The sequence below is a fragment of the Synchiropus splendidus genome, chromosome 11 (assembly GCF_027744825.2).
Source record: "Synchiropus splendidus isolate RoL2022-P1 chromosome 11, RoL_Sspl_1.0, whole genome shotgun sequence".
Lineage (NCBI taxonomy): Eukaryota > Metazoa > Chordata > Actinopteri > Syngnathiformes > Callionymidae > Synchiropus > Synchiropus splendidus.
This window is the reverse complement of record NC_071344.1, coordinates 12,960,005-12,981,612: the sequence shown is the minus strand read 5'-3', so window position 1 is coordinate 12,981,612 and position 21,608 is coordinate 12,960,005. Positions and strand designations below refer to the sequence as shown.

The 21,608-nt window shown below is 46.0% G+C and overlaps 2 protein-coding genes across 5 annotated transcripts in view; one reads left to right on the top strand and one right to left on the bottom strand.

Moving 5' to 3' along the window:
• The window catches only part of cdhr2 (cadherin related family member 2), a 12,843-nt gene extending 3,080 nt beyond the window's left edge, over positions 1-9,763 (bottom strand). Inside the window, exons 1-19 of the mRNA XM_053878966.1 lie at positions 8,051-9,763; positions 5,845-5,904; positions 5,717-5,776; positions 5,501-5,640; positions 5,381-5,437; positions 5,224-5,313; positions 4,129-4,218; positions 3,933-4,055; positions 3,725-3,871; positions 3,586-3,661; positions 3,419-3,522; positions 3,108-3,320; positions 2,889-3,032; positions 2,105-2,266; positions 1,982-2,043; positions 1,670-1,913; positions 829-1,068; positions 686-755; positions 29-607 (exon numbers count right to left, since the gene is read on the bottom strand). Coding sequence (XP_053734941.1) covers positions 29-607; positions 686-755; positions 829-1,068; positions 1,670-1,913; positions 1,982-2,043; positions 2,105-2,266; positions 2,889-3,032; positions 3,108-3,320; positions 3,419-3,522; positions 3,586-3,661; positions 3,725-3,871; positions 3,933-4,055; positions 4,129-4,218; positions 5,224-5,313; positions 5,381-5,437; positions 5,501-5,640; positions 5,717-5,776; positions 5,845-5,902 — 2,659 coding nt within the window. The 5' untranslated portion in view covers positions 5,903-5,904; positions 8,051-9,763. The remainder of the gene's footprint in view (positions 1-28; positions 608-685; positions 756-828; positions 1,069-1,669; positions 1,914-1,981; positions 2,044-2,104; positions 2,267-2,888; positions 3,033-3,107; positions 3,321-3,418; positions 3,523-3,585; positions 3,662-3,724; positions 3,872-3,932; positions 4,056-4,128; positions 4,219-5,223; positions 5,314-5,380; positions 5,438-5,500; positions 5,641-5,716; positions 5,777-5,844; positions 5,905-8,050) is intronic.
• rnf44 (ring finger protein 44) lies at positions 9,216-21,608 on the top strand. 4 transcript variants are annotated; one of them, XM_053878967.1, is made up of 11 exons: positions 9,216-9,522; positions 12,832-13,022; positions 13,971-14,193; positions 14,262-14,429; positions 14,807-14,980; positions 15,044-15,205; positions 15,343-15,458; positions 17,173-17,260; positions 17,334-17,455; positions 18,673-18,772; positions 18,828-21,608. In XM_053878967.1, the coding sequence occupies exons 2-11, from the start codon at positions 12,916-12,918 to the stop codon at positions 18,888-18,890; spliced, it is 1,323 nt and encodes a 440-aa protein (XP_053734942.1). In that variant the 5' UTR covers positions 9,216-9,522; positions 12,832-12,915; the 3' UTR covers positions 18,891-21,608. The 4 variants fall into 4 exon arrangements, with proteins under 4 accessions (XP_053734942.1, XP_053734946.1, XP_053734943.1 ...); XM_053878971.1 differs by having other exon boundaries at positions 9,218-9,522; positions 14,262-14,381; XM_053878968.1 differs by lacking the exon at positions 9,216-9,522 and adding an exon at positions 11,093-11,487.

Here is a 21,608-nt window from a genome sequence, read left to right as displayed (position 1 = left end):
TGTGTAGCATGTGTAACTGTGAAATAACCTGCTTCCACGCTGTTGTTCGCCCCCTTCTCAGTGTTGACATCCACCACCTGGGCCTCCATCAGCACCTGATCACACTGCTCGTAGTCCAGCCGCTCCTTGACTTTCACTTCTCCTGATGTTTCCACCATGAACCAGTCACAGTCGGAGAGAACGTCGTGGCATCTGCATTTGGTGGAGATGCTCTGGTAGATCAGCGAGCTGCTTCCGTCCTGATCCTGCGCGCGGAATCTCCCGACCGTCTGGTTGATGGTGGCGTTCTCGCTCACTGTCAGAGGGCCAGCAGCCAGGAACTTTGGCCTCTCGTCGTTTACGTCCAGGACCTCCACCTTCACTCTCACTGTGGACGTTTTGTGGCCCAGGTCTGTGGCCTCCACCAGGAGATTGAAGGTTTTCCGCTCGCTCTCATAATCCAGCTCCACATCTGGATCTATCTGGATGTTTCCCATGTAGCCTCGGCCTTCTGGTGACGTGCGGATAATAAAGTTGCCGAAGCTTCCGTCGATGATGCTGAAGGAGATGCGATTGAAGTCCAACGTTTGGTCCAAATCCTCGGCGTAGACTGAACCCACAGATGCCCCTGTTGAAGGCAATGAATTGTGAGTTATAATGATGCACCCCACCTGAAGGGCTGCTGCATAACGTTAATCTGCCTCACCTTTCTGTCCTTCTTTGACTGAGAACTGGTATGAGTGATTCCCAAATATCGGTGAATTGTCGTTAACATCCTGCAGTGAAGAGCCAGGTGGTTCGGTGGGTGGGCACACAACACAACACACACACAACACCACAGGGACAAACCTGCAGGTTGATTTCCACGGGCACCGCTGAGGTCCTTGGTGGGGAACCCCTGTCTGTGGCACTGACACTGATGTCTATCTTCCCATTTAGTGAGGGGTCCAGAGCCTCCAGGTCAAGCAGGCCGGCGTTCTTCAGCACGCCGGTGTTGGGGTTGATGGTGAAGTAGGAACTGTAGGTGCTCGGCACGATGGCGTAGACGATCTGTGTGTTTACAGTCTCCGCTTCATCTGCGTCTGTTGCCTGTTGGACGGAGTGGTTGGAAATCTTTGTTCTCCAGACACAACTGTTTTGTGGCCAAGCTTTGTGCTTTAATAGCAATTGTACAAGAATGAATTCATACCAATTACATTTCCAATAAGAAGGAGCAAATAAACAGTCTGTAACTAACAGTCCTCACATTTTCTAAACTTCAAATTAGTTGTGTCACATTTACTTTTTAATTCTTTATTTTTCTCTGCCTGTTTATTGCCTACGGTCTTATTTGTGTTTCTATTGAAATTATCATTTTGATAAAGGTCAAGGTTTAAGCTTGTGTTGCGTCTGAACTCACATTTGATATTTGATCAAATCAGATCATTCTGGTACGAAAATTCAAATGTGATTAATAGCAACAAATTATAAAACCTCTCATCACGTAGAATATTTTTTAATCGAATCACAGCTCTTTGTACTCCACTTCCATGTAATGCTTTTAAGGGGGGTGAAGTGATTTTGGTACCAAAACAACTAACTTTTTAAAATGTTCATGTCTTCTCGCATCTATGTTACCAGACTGGTCCTACAGTGTCCAGTAACAGTAACCTCCTCCAAGAGGACAACAGAGCCGTTGAACACATCTCACCTCGATCTTCAGCTCGAACGGTTGTCCCTCCTCAACAAAGACCAGGTAGGAGTCTCTGTTGAAGACCGGCGACTGGTCGTTGATGTCCGTCAGAGTGATGTCAAGGGTTGTGGTGCCGAGCTTCCCGTCGGTGTCTCTGGCTTGCAAAGTTGCCGAGTACAGCGATCGCACCTCTCGATCCAGCAGAGTTTGGTTTTTCACGTAAACTACCCCTGAACTTGGCATCACATCGAAATACCGCAGTCTGGAAGACAGAAGATTTCAGCCACAAGAGGCAGCGTCGGAGCTCTGGGAGAGTTCACGTGGACGTACATGCTCTCTGGGAGGAGAGAGTAGACCAGCTTGCCTGCATCCATCGTGTCAGGATCCGTTGCCTTGGAGACATGTTAAATATTTGACACTGTTCTAGTTGTTGCAGCGCTGATCTGTACTCACAGTTATGGTGGCGATTGTCGTCCCTTCAGCTGTGTGCTCAGCCACGTTCAACCTGTAGGTATCTTGGGGGAATCGAGGGTTGTTGTCGTTGATGTCCTTGATGCTGATGGTCACTGTTGCAGTCGACTGGAAACTGCTTTCATCCAGATCTTTGGCTATTACCTGCAGAAGACCAGGAGTTTCAACAGTCTAGTTTAAACCACACTCCACTGGCCACACATGAGCGTAGACCCTCGTGCCAGTCTGTACTGGAGGATGACTAAATTCACAACTGATACATTCGTGATAGTAGTGATAGCAATTGTACCATGGCAGAATCTTTGTTAACAAAGACAATTCAGTGCCATTTCCCCTTCAATATTTTAAAAATCATCGCGGGCAAGTTGTTTTATCAATGTGATTGAGGTACAATTTTTTTACTACCATGTAAATTTCCCCACAAATCTAAACTAGGAAATTGCTCTTTTAATATTTCATAATATTTAGTATAGTTTACAGGCACAAGTTGAGTCATGGAATTGATTCAAAAGTTTTCAGTTTTGCATCAATGTATTTGCCGCTAATTCTTATGTGAGAATCGCCAACGCTCTTTGTGTAAAGGTGTTATATAATCCACAACACAAATATATTTTTGACACGTTTTTCAGAGCTTGCGACAGGAAACACAAAGCGTAGTCGTGGATTTACGCGGCTTAGTTACTAAGTCCTTCTTCAGAAATAGGAGCCAGACACACAGAATTCCTCCCCTGTTTATGGCTTTCTGAATTACTGTGACTTTTTGTACCTGAAGAACAACATGTTGCTTTTGCTCATAATCCACCGGCTGCTTGATGAGAAGTTGGACCACCGAGTCTGCGGTGGTCAGCTGTGGCTCCACGGAGAAGAAATCCTTGTCGGCTCCCTCCAAGGTGAGTTGGATTCTTTTTACCTTAGAATATGAAAAACAAAACTTCTTGAAAGCATCGCCTTTATTTATGCAGTTATTCTTTTTTTCTGAAACTACCTCATCCAGATCTATGACTTTCATGTTGATGGGAACAGAGCCGAGGGACTGCTCCAAGATCTCAGCGGTGAAGTTGCTTTCTTTGATACAGGAGGTCTCATCTGTGCACGTGTAGAACTCTGGCGTGTTGTCATTGATGTCGAGGATGTCAATGCGCACACTGGCGGTGGCAGTGGCCGGCTGTCCGTTGATGTTTGGTCGAGACTCTGTTGCCTAGAGTTGGGAACAATGAATGAACTTGTGAAAGGTTTGATTCACACAACACTCTTGCGTAAGTGGCAAACGCATTGAGACACACTGGGATTATTTACCTTTATCATCAGAATTACTGTGGAACCAACGGTTTCTCTGTCGATTTCAGATGCGACAGTTATATTGCCATCATCACTTGAAATTGAAAAGAGTCCATCTGAATCTGTGAAAGAAAAAAATGAAGTTAAAGAAACTGATAAACTCTTCAGGACGTTTCAGGACTCACCTTCTATGCTGTAGATGATGTCATCGTTCACTCCAGTGTCCATGTCGACGGCGCTCACTTGAAACACGGAGAGACCCTGTGAGTCAAAATGGATGCTGTTTAAAATGATGCTTTTACTATGTTAGCCTTCCTTCCTCACCATTGGAGAGCTCTCATACACTCTGGCGACATACGGCAGGCCAAAGAACTGAGGGTTAAGATCGGGGACGTCCTCAACGGAAATGAAAGAAAACACAAAGCTGGAGAGGGATATCGTCTCGGGGCTAAAACATTTCCCTCCACTGTCCTGGTGAAGAGGAAAACAAATGTACAGCCGTTGTTTAACACCGAGCATGAAACAGACTTACCGTTGCTCTGATCTTCAGCCGATAGAAAGTGCTCAGTCCCGTGTAATTTAGAGGTTTGACCAATTTCAGGTCTCCAGTTGTGGGTGAGATTTCGAACAGAGAAGAGCCATGTACCGGAGTGACCTGCAACAGTTCGTTGCCTGTTTTCTCCAAAGCCGTTCACAGAAACATCATTTAGGAAAAAGAGAAGACAGACCTCATCAAGGTAATATCTCACGACACCAGCAGTAGAAGTGTCTTCATCGGTGGCCTGCACTCTGATCAGCACTGAGTTTACAGGTTCATTCTGAAAGAATTTGTAGATAATCGAGTCAAGAACCAGGATAGTATCTTCTCCGTTGCCATCTGCTTGTCTGGTCTTTGGGGCAGCAGTTGCGGCTCGCCTTTGCCTTCAGCTGCACTCCTGAGAAACGTCCTCTTACTGGAGGAATTCTGAAATGTTCCCTAGACAAGACATAGTCTCTCGGTTTGGCCTGTGGCCTGAACCAAGTGCAGTACACCTGGATCATCTCACCAGAGACACCTCATCTGGTTCGGGAATCAAGTGTCTCCCCAAACACACCAGCAAAGACTCTTGTTTGTATCTTTCTTCTGGTCTGTTCTGAAGAGATGATGAGTTGGAACTGAACGCTGTGATACTTGGGGCAGAATCTCATCCCCACCCGACAAATTCTGTCCTTGACTAGAAAAGCACTCCAAGAGCTTTTCATCCTCCGCCATGAAAGAATTGAACTGAAAGTCAATTCCCTGACCTGGAATCAAACCCAAGTCACGGTAGTGAGAGCGCCGAATCCTGTTAACTTGTGTACTGACTTGCTGGCTCAAAGGGATCTGGATCACCCTCAAATTGAATAATTTACTTCTTGGAAAATTTGTCCAAATCCTTCCTCAACTTTCAAAGTTATTTTGAGCACAGACAGACAAACCAACGCCATTGAAAACATAGTGTAGGCGAATGTAATGCTGAGACAGTGGTGGGGGAGTAGGAGCCCCCAAGTAAGAGGCTGACACACAGAGACAGAGTCTTCTCCTCCACCCTGACCAGTCTAACACCCTCTTCATGACCTCCTTCACCGCAGCCAGTCAGAGCTGGTGTGGGAATGAAAAGTCTGCTCCCATGGAGGAACTTCCCTTTTCCTAGGTCACTAAACATGTTTGATTGAGGTTGAACCATGAACCCTACAGGAGCAGGCTGATGGGGACAGGCTTCTCCAAGTGTTACAAGCTTTCTACTGAAATTTAAAGATAAGATAAGCCAAAGCCCGGTCACTGTTAGAGGAAGCAGACTTACTTCAGGCACGGGGACGTCATATGTAGAATTCACAAATATCGGCTTGTTGTCGTTGGCGTCGGACAATATGATGGCGCCTGTTACCGTTGGCTGAATGGAATAAAAAAGAATGAGGCGTAGCAACAAGGCGGCGAAGGAGACCTTCAAAGTCACTTACTGGATCAATAGAAATCCCATCAGTAACGGTCACCTGGAGTTCGAGCAGGTTGTAACTCTGGGAGAACAATCACATCTGTCAGTTCTGGGAGGAACATGACAGCAGGATCAGCCAACTTACCTCTCTGTCTAATGGTCTTGCTACTGAGACTCTTCCAGTGTTTGCTTCGACAGAGAAATAGATGGCATCGGGCCCACCGAGTGAAAATGTCATTGGGTCACCATCAGGGTCTGTTGCTTTAATGGTGAAAGCGTATGCGCCTGTTTAAGCAAAAATAGAAGCACTCAGTGAGACTGGCACATCGGGGTATATGTTAAAGACTGTGCTCATACGCACCAACGGGGGTGTCTTCACACACACGTTCAACGAATGCTTCGACAACTGGATCTGTGTTTACTTCAGAAGGACACAGCACACACAAGTGAATAAAAGTTGTTGCTTTAACCCATGAATGAAAATCTTACCAGAGTCACTTAGCCGGATGAAGCCCAGCAAGATGAGGTATCCTATGACTCGCTCCATGTCTGAGCAAGAAGATCGATGGTCATTAGAGGGAGAGGTTTGTGACCATGCAAACATGTATTTTCAATTTTCAGTTATATTGCTGAGTTTAAAGTCTGTCAGATTCACGACTGGTGCATTAAGCCACTCCTCAGCACTGAGGCAACACTTGCTGAGGTGAGTGGTGTCTGTGTTTCTGAACTCTGACTCGATCCAGCCGGGACTGATCGCAACCAATGATATTCCCAGGTCCTGGGTGCTTCAGCATCATCCTCTATTCATCGCAAACCAAGGGAAGTGTTCCAACAGTGGCGTTTTGTTTATCCAAATCTCACAGCAGAACAAGTGAAAATGGACGGCTCCGAAGTTTGGCTGTAAATTGTTTTTATTCCCGCCACCAAGGAGGCCTTTCCAGCCGTCCGTCTGTCTGTGTTTGAAATATTTTAAATAGTTATGGAAGACATTTTCAGAAATTGTGTGAAGTGGGAGTGATGAATTCAGGCGATCAGTAGACAGGATAAATCAATACTTTCAAGGTCTCCATACGGCCTAGTGGTCTCGGGTTAGGATTCCACGCTCTCACCACCATGGCCCGGTTTGAATCCCGTTTCAGGGAATTACGTTTCAGTTCTGTAAAGTTCTTTTGTTCTGTTCCTTTCTAGTTATTGTTGGGCTTTATATATATATATATATATATATATATATATATATATATATATATATATATATATATATATATATATATATATATATACACCTTTCCTGTCTCCGCACTGGAGCCCGCACTCCAGGGTTTGATGTCCTGTTGTCAGCTGGAGCTGGGACAGGGATGAGGCGAGTCTCGGACAGAGCATTACTTAGTTTATGACTTATATATATATATATATATATATATATATATATATATATATATATATATATATATATATATATATATATATATATATATATATATATATATATATACATATAGAAAGTACTATATATGATGCTAGTTTAATTTCATCTAATGTTTGAATTGGGATGACACCCTTGCTGACATGTGAGCTTTCTTATTGGGATTCGCATTGAGGTTTAGCAGATTCCTCACACATCAGCATGGGAGGAAACCAGAGTCTCACACTCATAAACACAGGGACTAAAAGCAACATGACAATGCAACAATTGCAGACTTTTAGTCATTTGAAAAAAAAGATATGTCTGTATTTTTATTCATTTGAAAACCAATATTCTTTTATAAATAATATATTTATGTTGTCTCAGCTTCAAGTTCAACCAGCAATCTACTCTAAATCTGCTCTAAGTTATTCTAAATAGTACGTGTCATTGTGTCCCAGTTCAAGCATGAATGTTTTCTTTCATTATTATTTTAGTTCATTTATTTCATCCCCACTTAATCATACATGCTGATAATCAGTACCATATTTTCTTTTAATATTGCGTCCATTTTCATTCTAGCCTTTCTTTGCCTCTTCAATTAAACTGTTGTGTAATGCCAATCATGTGATAAAAGCCCTGTGTTATCATGTAGTAAATGAATTGCAGTGTTACTAAAGAGCAGTGATGCTGTTGAACATAACAAACAAGTCATAACAATGGAAGCTGCTGCACTATAAAGATAAATTTACTTTCATAAAGCAAGAAAAGTCCCCTTTTTTAATGTAAAGAAACATAGATGTTGCTTGGTTCCTCTGGAGTACAACAGTGCTTAAGCAACTAAAATCTAAAAATGACACTGTGAAGTTGTGTTGAGTTTCCTATGTCTCTTCAGACATTCGCTCTCACCCGTTTCCATGACATCATCACTGTTTATTTGTTGCCAAAAATACTCATTAAATACCGTCTTAATGTTGAATGATCCACATACTAAGAGAGCAAGTGGTAAAGTGTTTTTTCGTGGCTACATTTTAAGAAAGGCAATAATTAAACAATTTCATGAAGCAAAGTGACACAGACTAGTTTTACAGCACTTCAAGACTCTTTTTTTTGGCTTCTCTGAATCTCCTCATTCTTTAACAGCCAAAGCATGTAACACAGTAATTCATGACAATCCCGAGCACCTCATGCAACAAGGAGCCACAAAAAGGAGCCAGTTTGTGGTCGACTCTACTCGATCCGTCTCTGTCAGTTTTGTTTAGTCGCTAAAGAAAGCAAAGAATTCTGTCTCACCTGGGGAGAATCACAGCAGCTTCTCTGCTGACGATGTCTGGCTGAGACCTTTGACTTGTGCCCCTCCTGGTGACTATCGTGAAGCCGCCGTAAATATGAATGATTAACAAATACAAGTGACGCCCTGGCAATGACACACACATCTCCCTCCCAGGACGAAACAGGGACGGAGGACTGTTTCCCAGTCGCGTCTGCTCACACCAGTGTGTTGAGTCCTGTGCGCGGGTGGGAGACCCGGAGTCCCTGTGGCCGACTCCATCATTGGACCGCGCTGAATGGCTGGCTGCCATCTTGGCCACCGATTTCTATGTCAGAATTCCACTGTTTCTGAATTGCCCTATTGTCTGGATAGATGCTTGTGTTGCCATGGAAATAACAGTAGTCATTTTGAAAATGATCAGTTTCCTTTCAAAAGTGTGTCACGTCAGTGCGCCTCTCTAATGAGCTCTTCTCATTAAAGCCCTCCTCCCTCTTCTAATTAAAGAGCTTCGCACAAAGACAGGCTTCATTCCTCGCACAAACTTCAGCCTGCAAACAAAAACACTTCATGAAAACACATTTTTCATACCTAAAGATGTGTACAATAAATGTTTTTGGTAGGTTTATCCCCACGTCTTTCATGTTTACTGTCCAAGAAAACAATTGATATTTATTTCTTTTGTTTTCCTCAATCAAAACATTTGTTGGATTTCTGTCTGAACAGATTTGACCCTGTTTTTTCTTACTTAATTGTTAACAAATAATGAATGAATAATTGTTCAGCTGAACCCAAGTTAAACTTAAGCATCAAAAGTTGTGCTCCAAAATGTTCATTGTGCTAATCATCAAGTGCATCAGGTGGACAAACACATTTTACAACACGTGGACTGTGATCACTGTTTCCACTGACACCTGTCCAGATTTATATCACACACAGGCGCAGTTTGACTTTGGTTTATGACTTTTATGGACAATAACCATCATCACTGACTGTCATGCATAAAGGGGTTGGTGCTTTATGGTTTAGGAAAAATTGAATCCAGCTCTGACTGGACTTGACGGTGTTGTTTTGCGTGTATAGTTATTAAGTAGAAATAAAAGCATCAGAGCCAAAAGCAGCTGATAGTATGTTCCACTGTGTAACTGCTCCATACATCAGAACGGCGCGTCGTCTGCGAGTATTACGGTAAACATGGCTGCATGCTGTGCGTTCTCTGCCGTGAAAACGCAGACACGGGGGTGGAACATGCAGAACGCGGAAACAGAAATGGGCTACGATCGTTCTTCGCCAAATTAAACAGATCCGAAAAGAAGAAGTCCGTCGCTGGAAGTGCATGACGTCATAAACAAGCGCTGCAAAAAGAAGAACGCACCGATAACATGACGCTCTGATGTGCAGCTTCATCTCCCTCCAAATCCACGGAATGTTCCGCGACTCGTCACAGGATGCGCCTGAAATAACAGCGATCTAATGTTCGCATACTAACAGTCAGGTAAGTGCCGCTGATATCGTTTTTTTCCTTCTGTTTTTTGGCGCCCGGGAAATGTTGAGCTCCGTGGTTTGTTATGGTGGTCACCCTCCTGCCCCTCCTTGTCCTCTTTGCACTCGATGTTGTCATGTTTACGTCCGATCCCGGATCACATTTTCGTGTCACCTCAAGGTGCACTCGGGATGTCTCCGTTACCTCGCGGGGAGGCGCCACGCAGCGTCGCTTTACATTACATCCTCAATGACACCGTCGTTTCTCGTGCGCTCAGTTAAAACGCGTGAGATAATGTGAAAGCTGGAGCCGCGGCCAGCTGATGGAGGAGAGCGCGAGGTTACGTAAGCGTGTTGTCTACAGTAGGACACCGTGGCCTCTACTGGAGTCACAGCAGACAGACAGCACTTCCACCCCGGGTATCACCCATCAGCAGCAGCTCCTGCTGTTGAAGCCTCACATGGCAGTTGCTCTGGTCTCATGGTGTTCCAGACCCTCCCTCAGCTCCATGGGGAATAATAAGGATTCCTTTTAAACTACTTCTCCTTGCAAGTGTCCTTGACTGCTGGATCAAGCGATTTGTGTTGCTGTTTTGCGTGGCAGCCCAAATGTTTGTCCAATTCTCTCTGGGATCTGCTTGAGCAGACATGGGTTTCTGTGACCTGACGTGGCTCCTCAGCTGCAGGATCAGCCCTCTGTGAGACTTGTGGTTCTCATCAGGTGGGAGCCTGGAACAAATGGACTTGGCAAATGAGGTGTCACCGTTTCATTGTCAGGTTGATGGTGTTTCATTTCAACTGGGAATTTCTGTGTGTGTGCGCAGCGCATGCATTGTAAACAGCCGGTGTGGCGTTTTGTCATCATCCTGAGGAGCCGTCAGATCGACCTGACCTGGAGGACGCATAATGTTATGGTGTAGGAGAACCAGATGATCCTGAATTTTTCAAACGTGGTGCACCAGGTCAGCCTGGCAACATGAAACCAAATCTCCTGCCAAAGTTAAAACATTACACTTTTTGGCAGCAAGTGTTACCAGCTTTACTACAACTTTGACGTATGGCACGCTTGATGTTTCGCACATCATGAGCTGATGATCTGTTCACAGCTGCAGAACTTTTGTTGGACACTACTATAAATCACTGTAGTGGTTTAGGGAAATGCGATAAACCTGTTCTGATTTCCATGGGTTTGAGTGTAAATACTGTCATGTGTAGATTGTGAGGCTCCTCCTGTGCCGTGCTGCTGTCCCGACACATATTTAAGCAGCATGATGACAGCAGAAAAACACTATCAGTTGAGTCTTTTATCCTTTTGCTCTGCTGATTTGTTGATCTCCAAATTGTATTTTTATTCATAATAGCTCTTTCTATCTTGCATGTTGTACCTGGAAAGTGTGTTGAAATTTAAAATGACACCGCACTGAGTTTGACCCACTAACCTTGCTGGGGATGTATAGTTTCCACAGTGGGGAAGCAACACTGCAGCTTTGTTTTGATTCATTTGGGCCAACACCGTCTGGATGTCTGCTGTCTGCGATTGCTGCGCGCTGATTGGTGCTTCTGACACCGGGGGCGGGGCTTCCGCTTAACAATACATTTCAAGGGACACACAACCGCCAAGCCGTGTTTTTGCGTCTCCCTGTCGTTTCCACCTTTGTGTAGCGGAACTTACCTGACAAGTGCAGCTTCTGTTTAACCAGCAAACACCCCGCACGCGGATACAGCGGAGCGCGCCAGTTTGAAGGCGGGTGTGTGTGTGTTTGTTTGTTAGCTCGCTAGCTAGTTAGCCTTAGCAGCAGGCTAGCAGCATCACGCTCGGACTCTTCAGTCGGGAGGCTGCAGGAAACTGCAGCCGCTTCTCAGCTCCACCGCAGCGCTCAAGTCCATCAGAGTGGATGGTGTTTTGATGGGACTGGACGTTTGTGAAGCCTCTGAAGCACCTGCCGCCGCTCCGCGCACACGCCAGCAACCTCGGAAAGTAAGCGCCGTGTACTTGTCAACGTCGCTACAGCGTCGATGTTCCGAGTATCTCAAGTGATGTTGGCTACGTGATACAGAGCTGTTGAGTCTCTTAACACCTGCTGGGTAGATCGTTAGCTTAGCTTCTAGCTGCTCTCCTTCAGCAGGGGACGACGAGTTTGTCTGAAATAAGCAGCAGGGAGTTGAAGTGTGATGCTTGGATTTGCCGTTGGGTTTCCAGTCCGTTCGAACACCGAAACAGCCCGTCGAAGCCCCAGAACATGATTCGGAGTTGTGTGGTAGCGAGCAGTCTCACTTGTCTAGTGCATCTATTGTTGTTGCTTTGTCTTCGGAGCACATGGCTTCCCATGTTTTTGTTCAGGCGAGCTGCAGCGACCCCTAGATACGATCATAACAGCGCGCGGTCCACGCGCACAGTGGACGCAGAATTGAAAAATGGACGTCGTATTTTCTGAAAATAATAAACGAGGCACAAAGGGCTTCACACCGGGTCAAACTGAAACGGTTAAAGGCGCCACATGATTGTAAATAACGTTCAACTGAATGTGTTTTTGTTCTCTTCGTGTCGAGTGGCTTTGTATTTTAACGAACGGTAGTCACGTGTGTTTGCTTGTAGTTCTCCTCATGTTTGTTCATCAAACTTCCTGCTTCTTAGAGAGAGCGGCAAACAAAAAAGCTGTTTACTTTTGAACCATGTGTCAATTTAATGTGATGGGCTTCAATTAAATAAAGGTTTGTCTGGAAACGAGAAATGCAAATGCATGCTGTAAAATCTAAATCGATAACTTGTGGTCTAGATATGTTTATTTTTTGGTTTTAACATGTTATTTTTTATTCTGTACATTTTATTTCAACTGTTTTTCTATGTTGGGTTGATCATTTAGCGTTATTTTCAGTGAGTGGTTGTCAGATATATCTGTTTTAATATTGAAATGGGCAAACTATACACATGGTTTCTCGGATAATGAATTGAGGCATCATTATATATGTGACGACCAATGAGATTCATGGTAAAGTGGGTCATAAAAAGGATAGGTGTGACGAGGGAGGATGTGCAGGATGGGTGAAGGAGGAGAAGGCTGACTTGCTGTGGCCACCCATGATGGGAAATGGCAAAAGGAAACAACCAAAATGAGCATCTTGGAAATGTGTGAAATCCTCACTTTATTACTGTTGTTGGTCTCATGATCGGTCCCTGTGACAGTTGTGATATTTGGAGGGAACCACCAGGATTTTTCATAGAGGACAAGAATGAAATGCAACATCGTGTTTGTCGTCATTCTCACCTCAATATTCTTCATGAATCCGTGTCAGTCTGATGTCTGATGTTGTGTTTCTGCAGGGTAACGACAATCAGAGGCCATAACAGCGCCTCCACTGAGCAGTTTCCTTCCCCCGACTGTGACTCGTCTGTACGACGTCACCAATGCGACCATGGGAAATAGCAGTAACTAGGCTGCCACCAACAGCCCCCCTTAACTCCAGGAGGTTTCTCGGTGAGCCGTGCAGCGCCCCAGTGCATCTCAGGAGAAGGTGAGCATCTTATTTGTGTGATGGTGATCACACATATTGATCCTGCCGTTATGAATAATTTCCTGAAAACCGTATTCTAAAGGACGTGTCGTAGGCATAGATGGTTATACTGTTGTCTTTAGGGCTGCACCGATCGATCGATCGGCCGATTTATCAGTGCTGATATGGGAATTTATGACATTGTCATGATCAAATGTCAAGTACAACCTGTTTTTTTCTGATTTATTTATTGTAATTTGGTGCTATTTATATTCATACATGATGAGAAATGTTATTTCTCATTATAATTTTACATTGCGATGTAAAAGTGACAAAATGAAGCAGGCATTTCTCCAGGAAATTACACTACTTGTTGTGAGTTGGAGTTTGCAACATGTGTAACCCAGCGACATTAAAACAAGAGACACTGCGCTGAATTTGACCGCTATCCAGATGCTAACGAAGGGAAGCTAACCGCAGGCAAAACCATTGTTTTGGACAAAGCAGCCGAGTTTTGTTGTTGAGACTGGTGGTGCGTTATCACCTGCTCATACCTCACCTGGACCCCAGATACTCCCTGGACATGCAATGGATGAAATGACTGTCAGGTTATAAGGCAACATACCAGTATTTCACAAGTGAAGCTTACATTGTGAGTTTTTCTGTTCATTGAAAAGGGAGTGAAACATATTTATTTGATTATTTTAATTATTACTAAGCACTTTTTTGTTTTGTGTTTTTGCTGTTTTCTATAATGTGTCGTTCAGTAATATTGTTATTTAGTAGGTCAGTGCAAAAATAGTGACTTTTGTGTGTTATTTAGTTGAGAAAGAAATTCTGCAAAAATCGGTATTGGCCTCCCAGGACATAAAAAAAAATTGGGTCAACACTACATGTCTTGCAAGTTTTTTTTTTTTTTTTTTTTAATGTCAGGACGCCATCCTTAAGTGCTGTTGTCTGTCATTCCAGCCCGCCGGTAAGACACCAGTGGGGAAGACAAGACAGACCCGTACTGCATACTTCCCTGATCCAGGATGAGAATTTCCACCACCTGCTTTTCTCCCACCATCACCAACAGGTCCCTTTAGATGAGTCCCGACAGTTCAGCCACACCAGCACAGCCCCACGCATGCTCCACCCCGCAGCCCACCTGCCCCAGCAGAGCCCCATCATGGTGGATCTGCACGAGCAGGTAACCGACTCCACCGCCGGCCTGGGCCGCGCCACGGTGTTCTTACCGAGCTTTCTGTGTTTGTGAAGATGCACCAGGGATCCGTACCGATATCGTACACTGTCACGACGGTGACCACCCACGGCTTCCCCATCCACAGCGGGCAGCCCCTGCCAGGGTGCAGCGCGCAGCAGCTCCCAACATGCTCGGTAATGTTCAGCGGACAGCTCTCTCTGCTCTGCTGCCTTCCTCCTCCTGTGAGTTTGCAAAGGAAGAGCCCAAATGTTGTCAGTGGCAACCATGTAGCACCATACCAGCCATGCAATCTGTCCCTGTCCATGACTAAACAGCGGCCTGCTGTGCTCATCTTAGACCAGAGTTGTTACAGCGACTTCCCTGTTGAAGTCTTTCATCATTTGAAGTTGTGTTGGTTAAAACTGGAACTGAATCTGTTAAGTGTGGTAATGTAGTTGAACACTTAGCCTTCAGCGTAGCGCTAACTCCATCATGAGAAAACCTGATGTGTGTGGGTCATTGTCGTGCTGTCATAAGCCTTCACCACACGCTTCACTGTGAGCGACGCCGCCGGGGACGAGCTGCCGTCCTGATGCCGCCGCCTCTGGTCTCTCCTCAGCTCATACAGGCCTGTGCCATGCAGCATCTGCCTGTCTCCTATCAAGCCTTCCCACCGCTGATCTCCAGCGAACATTTTGTATTGCACCCGGCTCCCTCCGCGCCCCCCCACCAGCCGCCGCACCTTACACCTCTGAGCCAGTTCGTCCCTTTACAGCCTCAGCACCCACGCATGGTGAGCAGCCTGCGTCTCCGGAGTCTGCAGCCACCTGTCCTGCTAACTCTCTCCTTGTCTTAGCCTCTACAGAGGGTCGACAATGAAGTAGACTTAAGAGGGGACCAGCACCCGTTGGGGACCTTCGCCTACCCTCCCTCTCATCACCCACCAGCGCTGCCTGCTTCTCTGCCCCTCCAGTATCTTCCTCAAGAGCCGCTGCATCAGGAGCTTCCCTTTGGAGTGGTGAGTATCCGCTGGCCTCAAGGTTACTACAGTGACCCAGGCTGTCACCTGACCCTGCATGTTTGACCTGCACGATGACAGTACTGCCAGTGCTTTGTTGCAGAATTCCACCGTGCTAACCTGGCCTTGTGTTTCAGCCATACCCCCACATTCTGCCACGGCGAGTGAGCGGCCACAGGTACCGACTCCAGCAGCCTCTCCCTCCGCCGCCTCCTCCGCCGGCCTACTACCCAGGCTTCCTCCCTTACTTCCTGTGAGTCCATGTTTGTCATCAATGACAATGTAGCTAGGGTTGAACGGTGTAGGGGAATCAGTTCATTTGGATTCATTTAGACAATATTGGAGGTCAGGCTTTTAGCTAGGATTTTGAAACAGGCATCCAAAACCCCGCCCCTTACTCCATGTCAACGACAACTAACTTGCTTTGTAAAGAAACATGGCTGTAAACATCTATTTGCACCAAAATAAATAAACAATCAAACAACAAACGTTAACAAATATGAACTCAGTAACTGTTGCCATGGTAACACTTTGAGCTGCAGGGGTCCCCTGGGCAATTGTTTTACTTGGCTGATCCTAATTCATTAAAATAATAATAATTATAAGATTTTATAAAGATTCTTTCCCTTCCTACAAGCCATGGTGTGTTCAGCCTTGTGTCTCATCATGTATCATGTATCTATGCAAGATAAGCATGAAGTTGTATCAGCTGTGATTTCATTCAAAACATATAGAAAGGCTTGTCGCTTGATTCAGTCAATTGATCGACTGGAATTGTGATCCCTCTTCAGCTATTTTGCTCTCATTCTGAAAGGGCTGTGTGTTCGTCCGCTTGCCGCTGGGATGTGGGGGGACGGGGAGGGAGCGCCAAATATTCCTCCCATTAGAAAGCGACGAGTTAGTTTTGTGACCGATTGTTTAAAGTTTCCAACATATCTGTCATCAGCGTCAGACATCCCATCAATAGCAGCGCGCTTCCATGCCGCGAGTGTCGCGACTCGAAAGATCATCCTTAAGGTTACGGCGCTAAACAAATATGGTTGCGAAAGGTTTGAGAATCTGCAAATTTGGATCATATTACCGGCCGGAAACACGGTTTAATGTAAACCAGTGAGATGACACTACGAGTTGGCCGTTACACAGGCACTAACAATACATTTAGGGCGTCCTACTGAGGAACAGGGCGTCCGCTTCTGAGTGCTGGAGGGCGTCCAGTTTTTCATGTTTTGCAGCTGGACGCCCAAGACGCCCTCTCGCTAAAAGCCTGATAGGGACTGAGATTCTGGGGGAAGGGGGGATTTGTTTTCTGCATTTATCAGTAAACACTAGCAATAAACCATTCTATAGCACGAGCCACAAAGAACCTGATGCAACCAACACATTAACACTGTAACCCAGGCCTTTTAATAAGATGAATGGATGCATATATTGACAGTAATAACGTGATGTGACTACTGAACTGTAGGAGAAAAACCTTTAGTCACTGCAGAATATGGTCTTCAAACCTTGCAAGACTATAGTGTAACTGACATTTACTTAAATAAAATTCATGAGAAAAAATGTCTAGTCCTGGTCACAGAGTTGAGGGGCACCCGCCACCCCAAAACACTGGGCTGGAATGACACGGGACTGTAAGTTCTCTCTGTGTCTAGACTGGGTAGATACCTGACGCCAAAGTGAACCAATGCAGAGCAGAGGTGTGAGTCATGGCATGGACTGTCCAGATAGTCTCTGGTGGAGCGGGTTGCCAGTGTTTCTACCGCAGTCTCACTTCCGTTTTTCAGTCACCTCAAATGTGTGTAAACAGCGCAGTTTTGACTGAGCTAGACTGTTTTGGTTAATAGCTTCTGATGCAGTGTCGGAAATGTCACAGCGCCCCCTCTCGTCAAAGAGGCGACACGACACCTTCCGTTCTGTTGTGTTGAGTTGATGGAATCATGGCCACTAACCGTTTCCTTCCCCATCAGCTCGATGCTTCCTGTGCCTCCCACGGCTGTCGGCCCTGCCATCAGCCTGGACCTGGATGTGGACGATGTGGAGATGGAGAACTATGAGGTGGGTCCCAGCTTGACTCCGGAGTTGAGTCCATGTGTTTTGGTGTTAAGACCTCTGAACTCTGGGAACGCAGGCGCTGCTCAACCTGGCGGAGAGGTTAGGCGAGGCCAAGCCCCGCGGACTCACGAAAGCCGACATCGAGCAGCTTCCATCCTACAGGTTCAACTCGGAGAACCATCTGTCAGAGCAGACGCTGTAAGTCCTTGCCCTCTCCCCAAGGTCATTACAGGTCACGAGAACTGGAACTGTAAATCATGGTCATTCACTGACATGAAAACAAAAACCGAAGCTTTTCCTGAAACCATCACGACCTGCAACTGCATTGTCTGTTTACAGAACTAATCATAACAAACTCGAAGTTTAGCGAAATAGTCCTTCCTTTTCATCTTTGTTTATGTGGTGAAGAAGTATTTTCATGTGAATCAGAATCTGTGTATTTTGGCTGGTTTCACCACAGCTGTCGACAGGTGCAGCGTGTTGTGACGTCACTTGTGTTGACAAGCTTTTTTGTTGAGGTTTGTGACCTTGTTCCTTGTTGGCTTGCACAACAGTGCGGCTAATATATGGATTTTCACAGGCTGGAACTGATGAAATAAAAACCCTTAAAGCCCTCAAAATGCGCTGTTTTCACCCACACAGCTCCAGCTAGAGTGTCGTTCTCCTGGGGGTCTGGAATCGAGAAGCACCCGCTGAGACCGGCTGTGGTGTCAGAACTTTGGGCACGCGAGCGAAAACAGCTCATTTTGAAGGCTTTAAAGTGAATAAAAGCTCTGAGGAGCTCGTGATGCAAGTTCAGAAAATTGCCCAGTTTGTTTCAGGAGTCAGTCTCGATGCAGAAGCCCGTTTTCAAAACTAGTTTTGAAAAGTGTTTTTAAGCTGGTGCACCACTGACCTTTCTATGGCACAAACGGCACCACTGCATCCGCGGCTTATGGATGAACAAGATCTATTTTCCTTCTTAAATTCTACTGGCGCGGTGAATATTCTGGTGCGCTCTATAGTCTGGATATTACGGTAGCTAAAACTGATGCGCTTAACTGAAACTCGTGAAAACAAACTGAGAAATTCCCAACAAGATACTATTTCCACGCAATTATTTATTTACTCAGTTACATTTAGTACTTTTGGCTAATTTTATTTCATTATTTTTTCACTCGATTACATTTTGTACTTTTGAGTATTTGTACTAGATTACATTTTTACTCAATTACTTTCAGTATTTTTACTAAATATAGCTGGCGTGGTTAATATTCTGGTGCGCTCTATAGTCTGGATACTACGGTAGCTAAAACTAAACTGAAGCTCATGAAAACAAACGGAGAAATTCCGAACTAGATCAAAGGCAAACTCGTGAAAGATCTGGAACTGTAGGTCTGCCCCCGTCTCACCGCTGGCTTCCGTCCCTCCTCCAGGTGCGTCGTGTGCTTCAGTGACTTCGAGTGCCGGCAGCTGCTTCGAGTGTTGCCTTGCAACCACGAGTTCCACGCCAAGTGTGTGGACAAGTGGCTGAAGGTAAGGCTGCAGGTCGCCGCTCTAAGACCCCCCTCACACCGCTCTCCTCCCGCAGACCAACCGCACCTGCCCCATCTGCCGAGCCGACGCGTCAGACGTCCACCGGGAGGCGGAGTGAGACCCGCCGGCACTGCACTCCCTGGAGTTTGTCCCAAAGCTGTGGAAGCCTGCCCCCCGCCCTCCCCCACGATGTTTCTGGGGGCCCTCGTACCTCCACTGTGCTTCATTGGTCCACGTCTCACGGAAGCCACCGGCGTGCTGGGCGCTCCTGGCCGCCCCTGCCTGCCCCCGTGTTGCAGATTCCAAAGATCCCTCCCTCCCCCTCCTTACCCCTCCACCCGAGATGCTTCTTTCGCTGCTTTGTTTACAGGGTTCCTCCTTTGGTCCGGCGGCTTGGTCCCTCCACAGATGCATGTTAGGGCCAAACAGACTGGCTGGTTGCAATAATGCTCCCTCACCTGTCCCCGCGGCGCCACTGACTCCTCTCCGGACCGCACATCTGTTCCAGAGCAGTTGCCAAACTGCACAAGTGCTACGCCCCGCCCCCCGGGCCCTTCGGCCCCGCCCCCCCGATCACAGAGCCGACGCATTGTGTCACCACTGGATACAGGGCCGCATGATCGGGTTTGCATGACATGTCGATTCCGACAAGCAATATTTGAATCCAAACATCTCCAGTCCAGAAGCCGTTTCCATGACGACAGAGCCTGGGTCCACCTGGGCTGCGAGGCCGCGCTGATGTCATCGGGCTCCCCGGGCCCGAGCGGAGAGCAATATGTGCAGAGTGTGGCGAGTTTTCCGTGAACCTTTCCTTCCTCGTTCAGGAAGGCTGCGCCTCCTGATCTGCCTTCTGACTGTGACAAAGCACAAACCTGCTCCTCCCGCTCCACCCGAGTCCTTCCCAGCGCTTTATTTATTAGCTGCGTCTCTTGTGTGCGACGCTGTGCTCACGCCGCAGGGTAGCGCTCCGCGCGAATGCTCTTAGTTCAGCTGAAGACCCACGAATGTTGTCCACCCTTGTAGAAGCCACTGGTGACTGGACCTTCCCCAGGTCGAGGTCCAAAGGACACGCCACACTTGTGTCAGTGCTGAGGAAAAAAAGAAAACACACGAGGGTAGAAAGAGAAGCGGAGTCTCTGACTGCCCCGTGGAGCACTAGCTGGCAGGTTCCACCTTTCGCTGGAGAGGACCTGCCTTCCGTTTCTTTGGTGTCTTATCTGTGAGTCTTTGACGTGCGTGCCACCTTCCAGAGAGAAAAAAAAGAAGCCATTTATGAGTTGAACCCGCAGCTTCATACGTGTACATATCTATTTGCTGGCTTATATTGTACGTGAAAAACACTCAGGGCCTCTCAGAATAATAACAAAAAAACAAAAGAGAACATTTGGAAGAGCCAAACGGAGCGGACGCCATGGAAGCTTCTTTCAGTTCACCACACAATTATTTCCTGTACTCCCCAGATGTTTTGTCGAAAACAGTAGACGTGACGCCATTTTAACGACAGGCATGCCAGAAAAAAAAACACGCTAAGAACTGTATGTTACTCACTTTTAAAAAAAAAAAAAAAAAAGGTAGTGTATGGTGTATCTCATGACTGAAGTATTATTCCAGACTTTTGTTCCTGTACTCGACTGTATATTCAGAGGATCACCCCCCCAAAACCAAGGTGTTTTGCATGAATTGTGGCGCGTGTGACCGCGGACGGCGCACATGCATGCTCGGTCACCCGGGTCCCAACAGAGGTCCGCTGGGGTCGGCGAGGGTTGGGATCTGGACGCTCAGCTGATAACTGCCATGCACTGTACTGCACAGATTTGTTACACAACTGAATGATTTTATCGCGCTTACTTGGTTTTATAACATGAATAGACATGATATATACATATAAACATACATATATATATACAGTATATATATATATAGATGAGTCCAGGAACTCTGACACCTGTTGTGTTACTGTCGCCGCCCTGATGACTGAACATGATCCGCTCTGAAACTACTGTAGTCGATATCAAAAGCCATAGTGACAAGGTGCTAGATGTTCTGCTTTTAGGTCTGAAGAAGTCACTCGCGTGAATGCAATAGTTGGCCATGGATCCCACGTATTAACAGCATGTTGCTCCCCTGAGGACAGTGTCAGTGGACGTCAGTATAGTTTTAACCCCGTCCAGAACAAGACCACGTGTTGTCATACTAATTTCAGTGTCGTATCAATATCTTCAAATGTATCGTTCACTCATGTTGATAGAAGCACTGTTCAGTTTCCAAGTCCATGAGGAACCTGCGAAACCGAGGCCACGCCCCCCGAGAGCCGAGTCTGACTGAATAATCTCGCGGTGTGGTGGTGTGTGTCGAGTGCAGCTCCAATAATGTCGGATTGTGCTGGCTGCACCGAGGCCATGGCTCATTCGTTGCTTTTGTTTTGCTGTAGTGCCCGGCCTGCCCTGCAGGGGGCGCTCACCTGACTCTGTCGGCGGATATACTTTGCTTTGGTACTTGCACATTTACAGTTACCTCATTGTTTTCCATGTTTGTATTGGAGGATGGAGGTGAGAACTACTAATATATTAGATGGAGAAAATGGTTCTTTTGTTCCTCATTCCGTTGGAATCGTATTGTTTGTAGCATCTTAACATAACTAGTAACTGTATGATATACACACACACACACTCATCTGTATACCGTATAAAGTTTTTAAGATTTGTACTTCTTTTTAAATTAAAACTTGCTAGTCATGCTTCAACCAAGTAGTGCAATCATATATATATTTTTTATTTTTGTTTCATTGTGGCTGATTGAAGAGGGTTGTTCACTAATAAATGTATGATGTGTACAA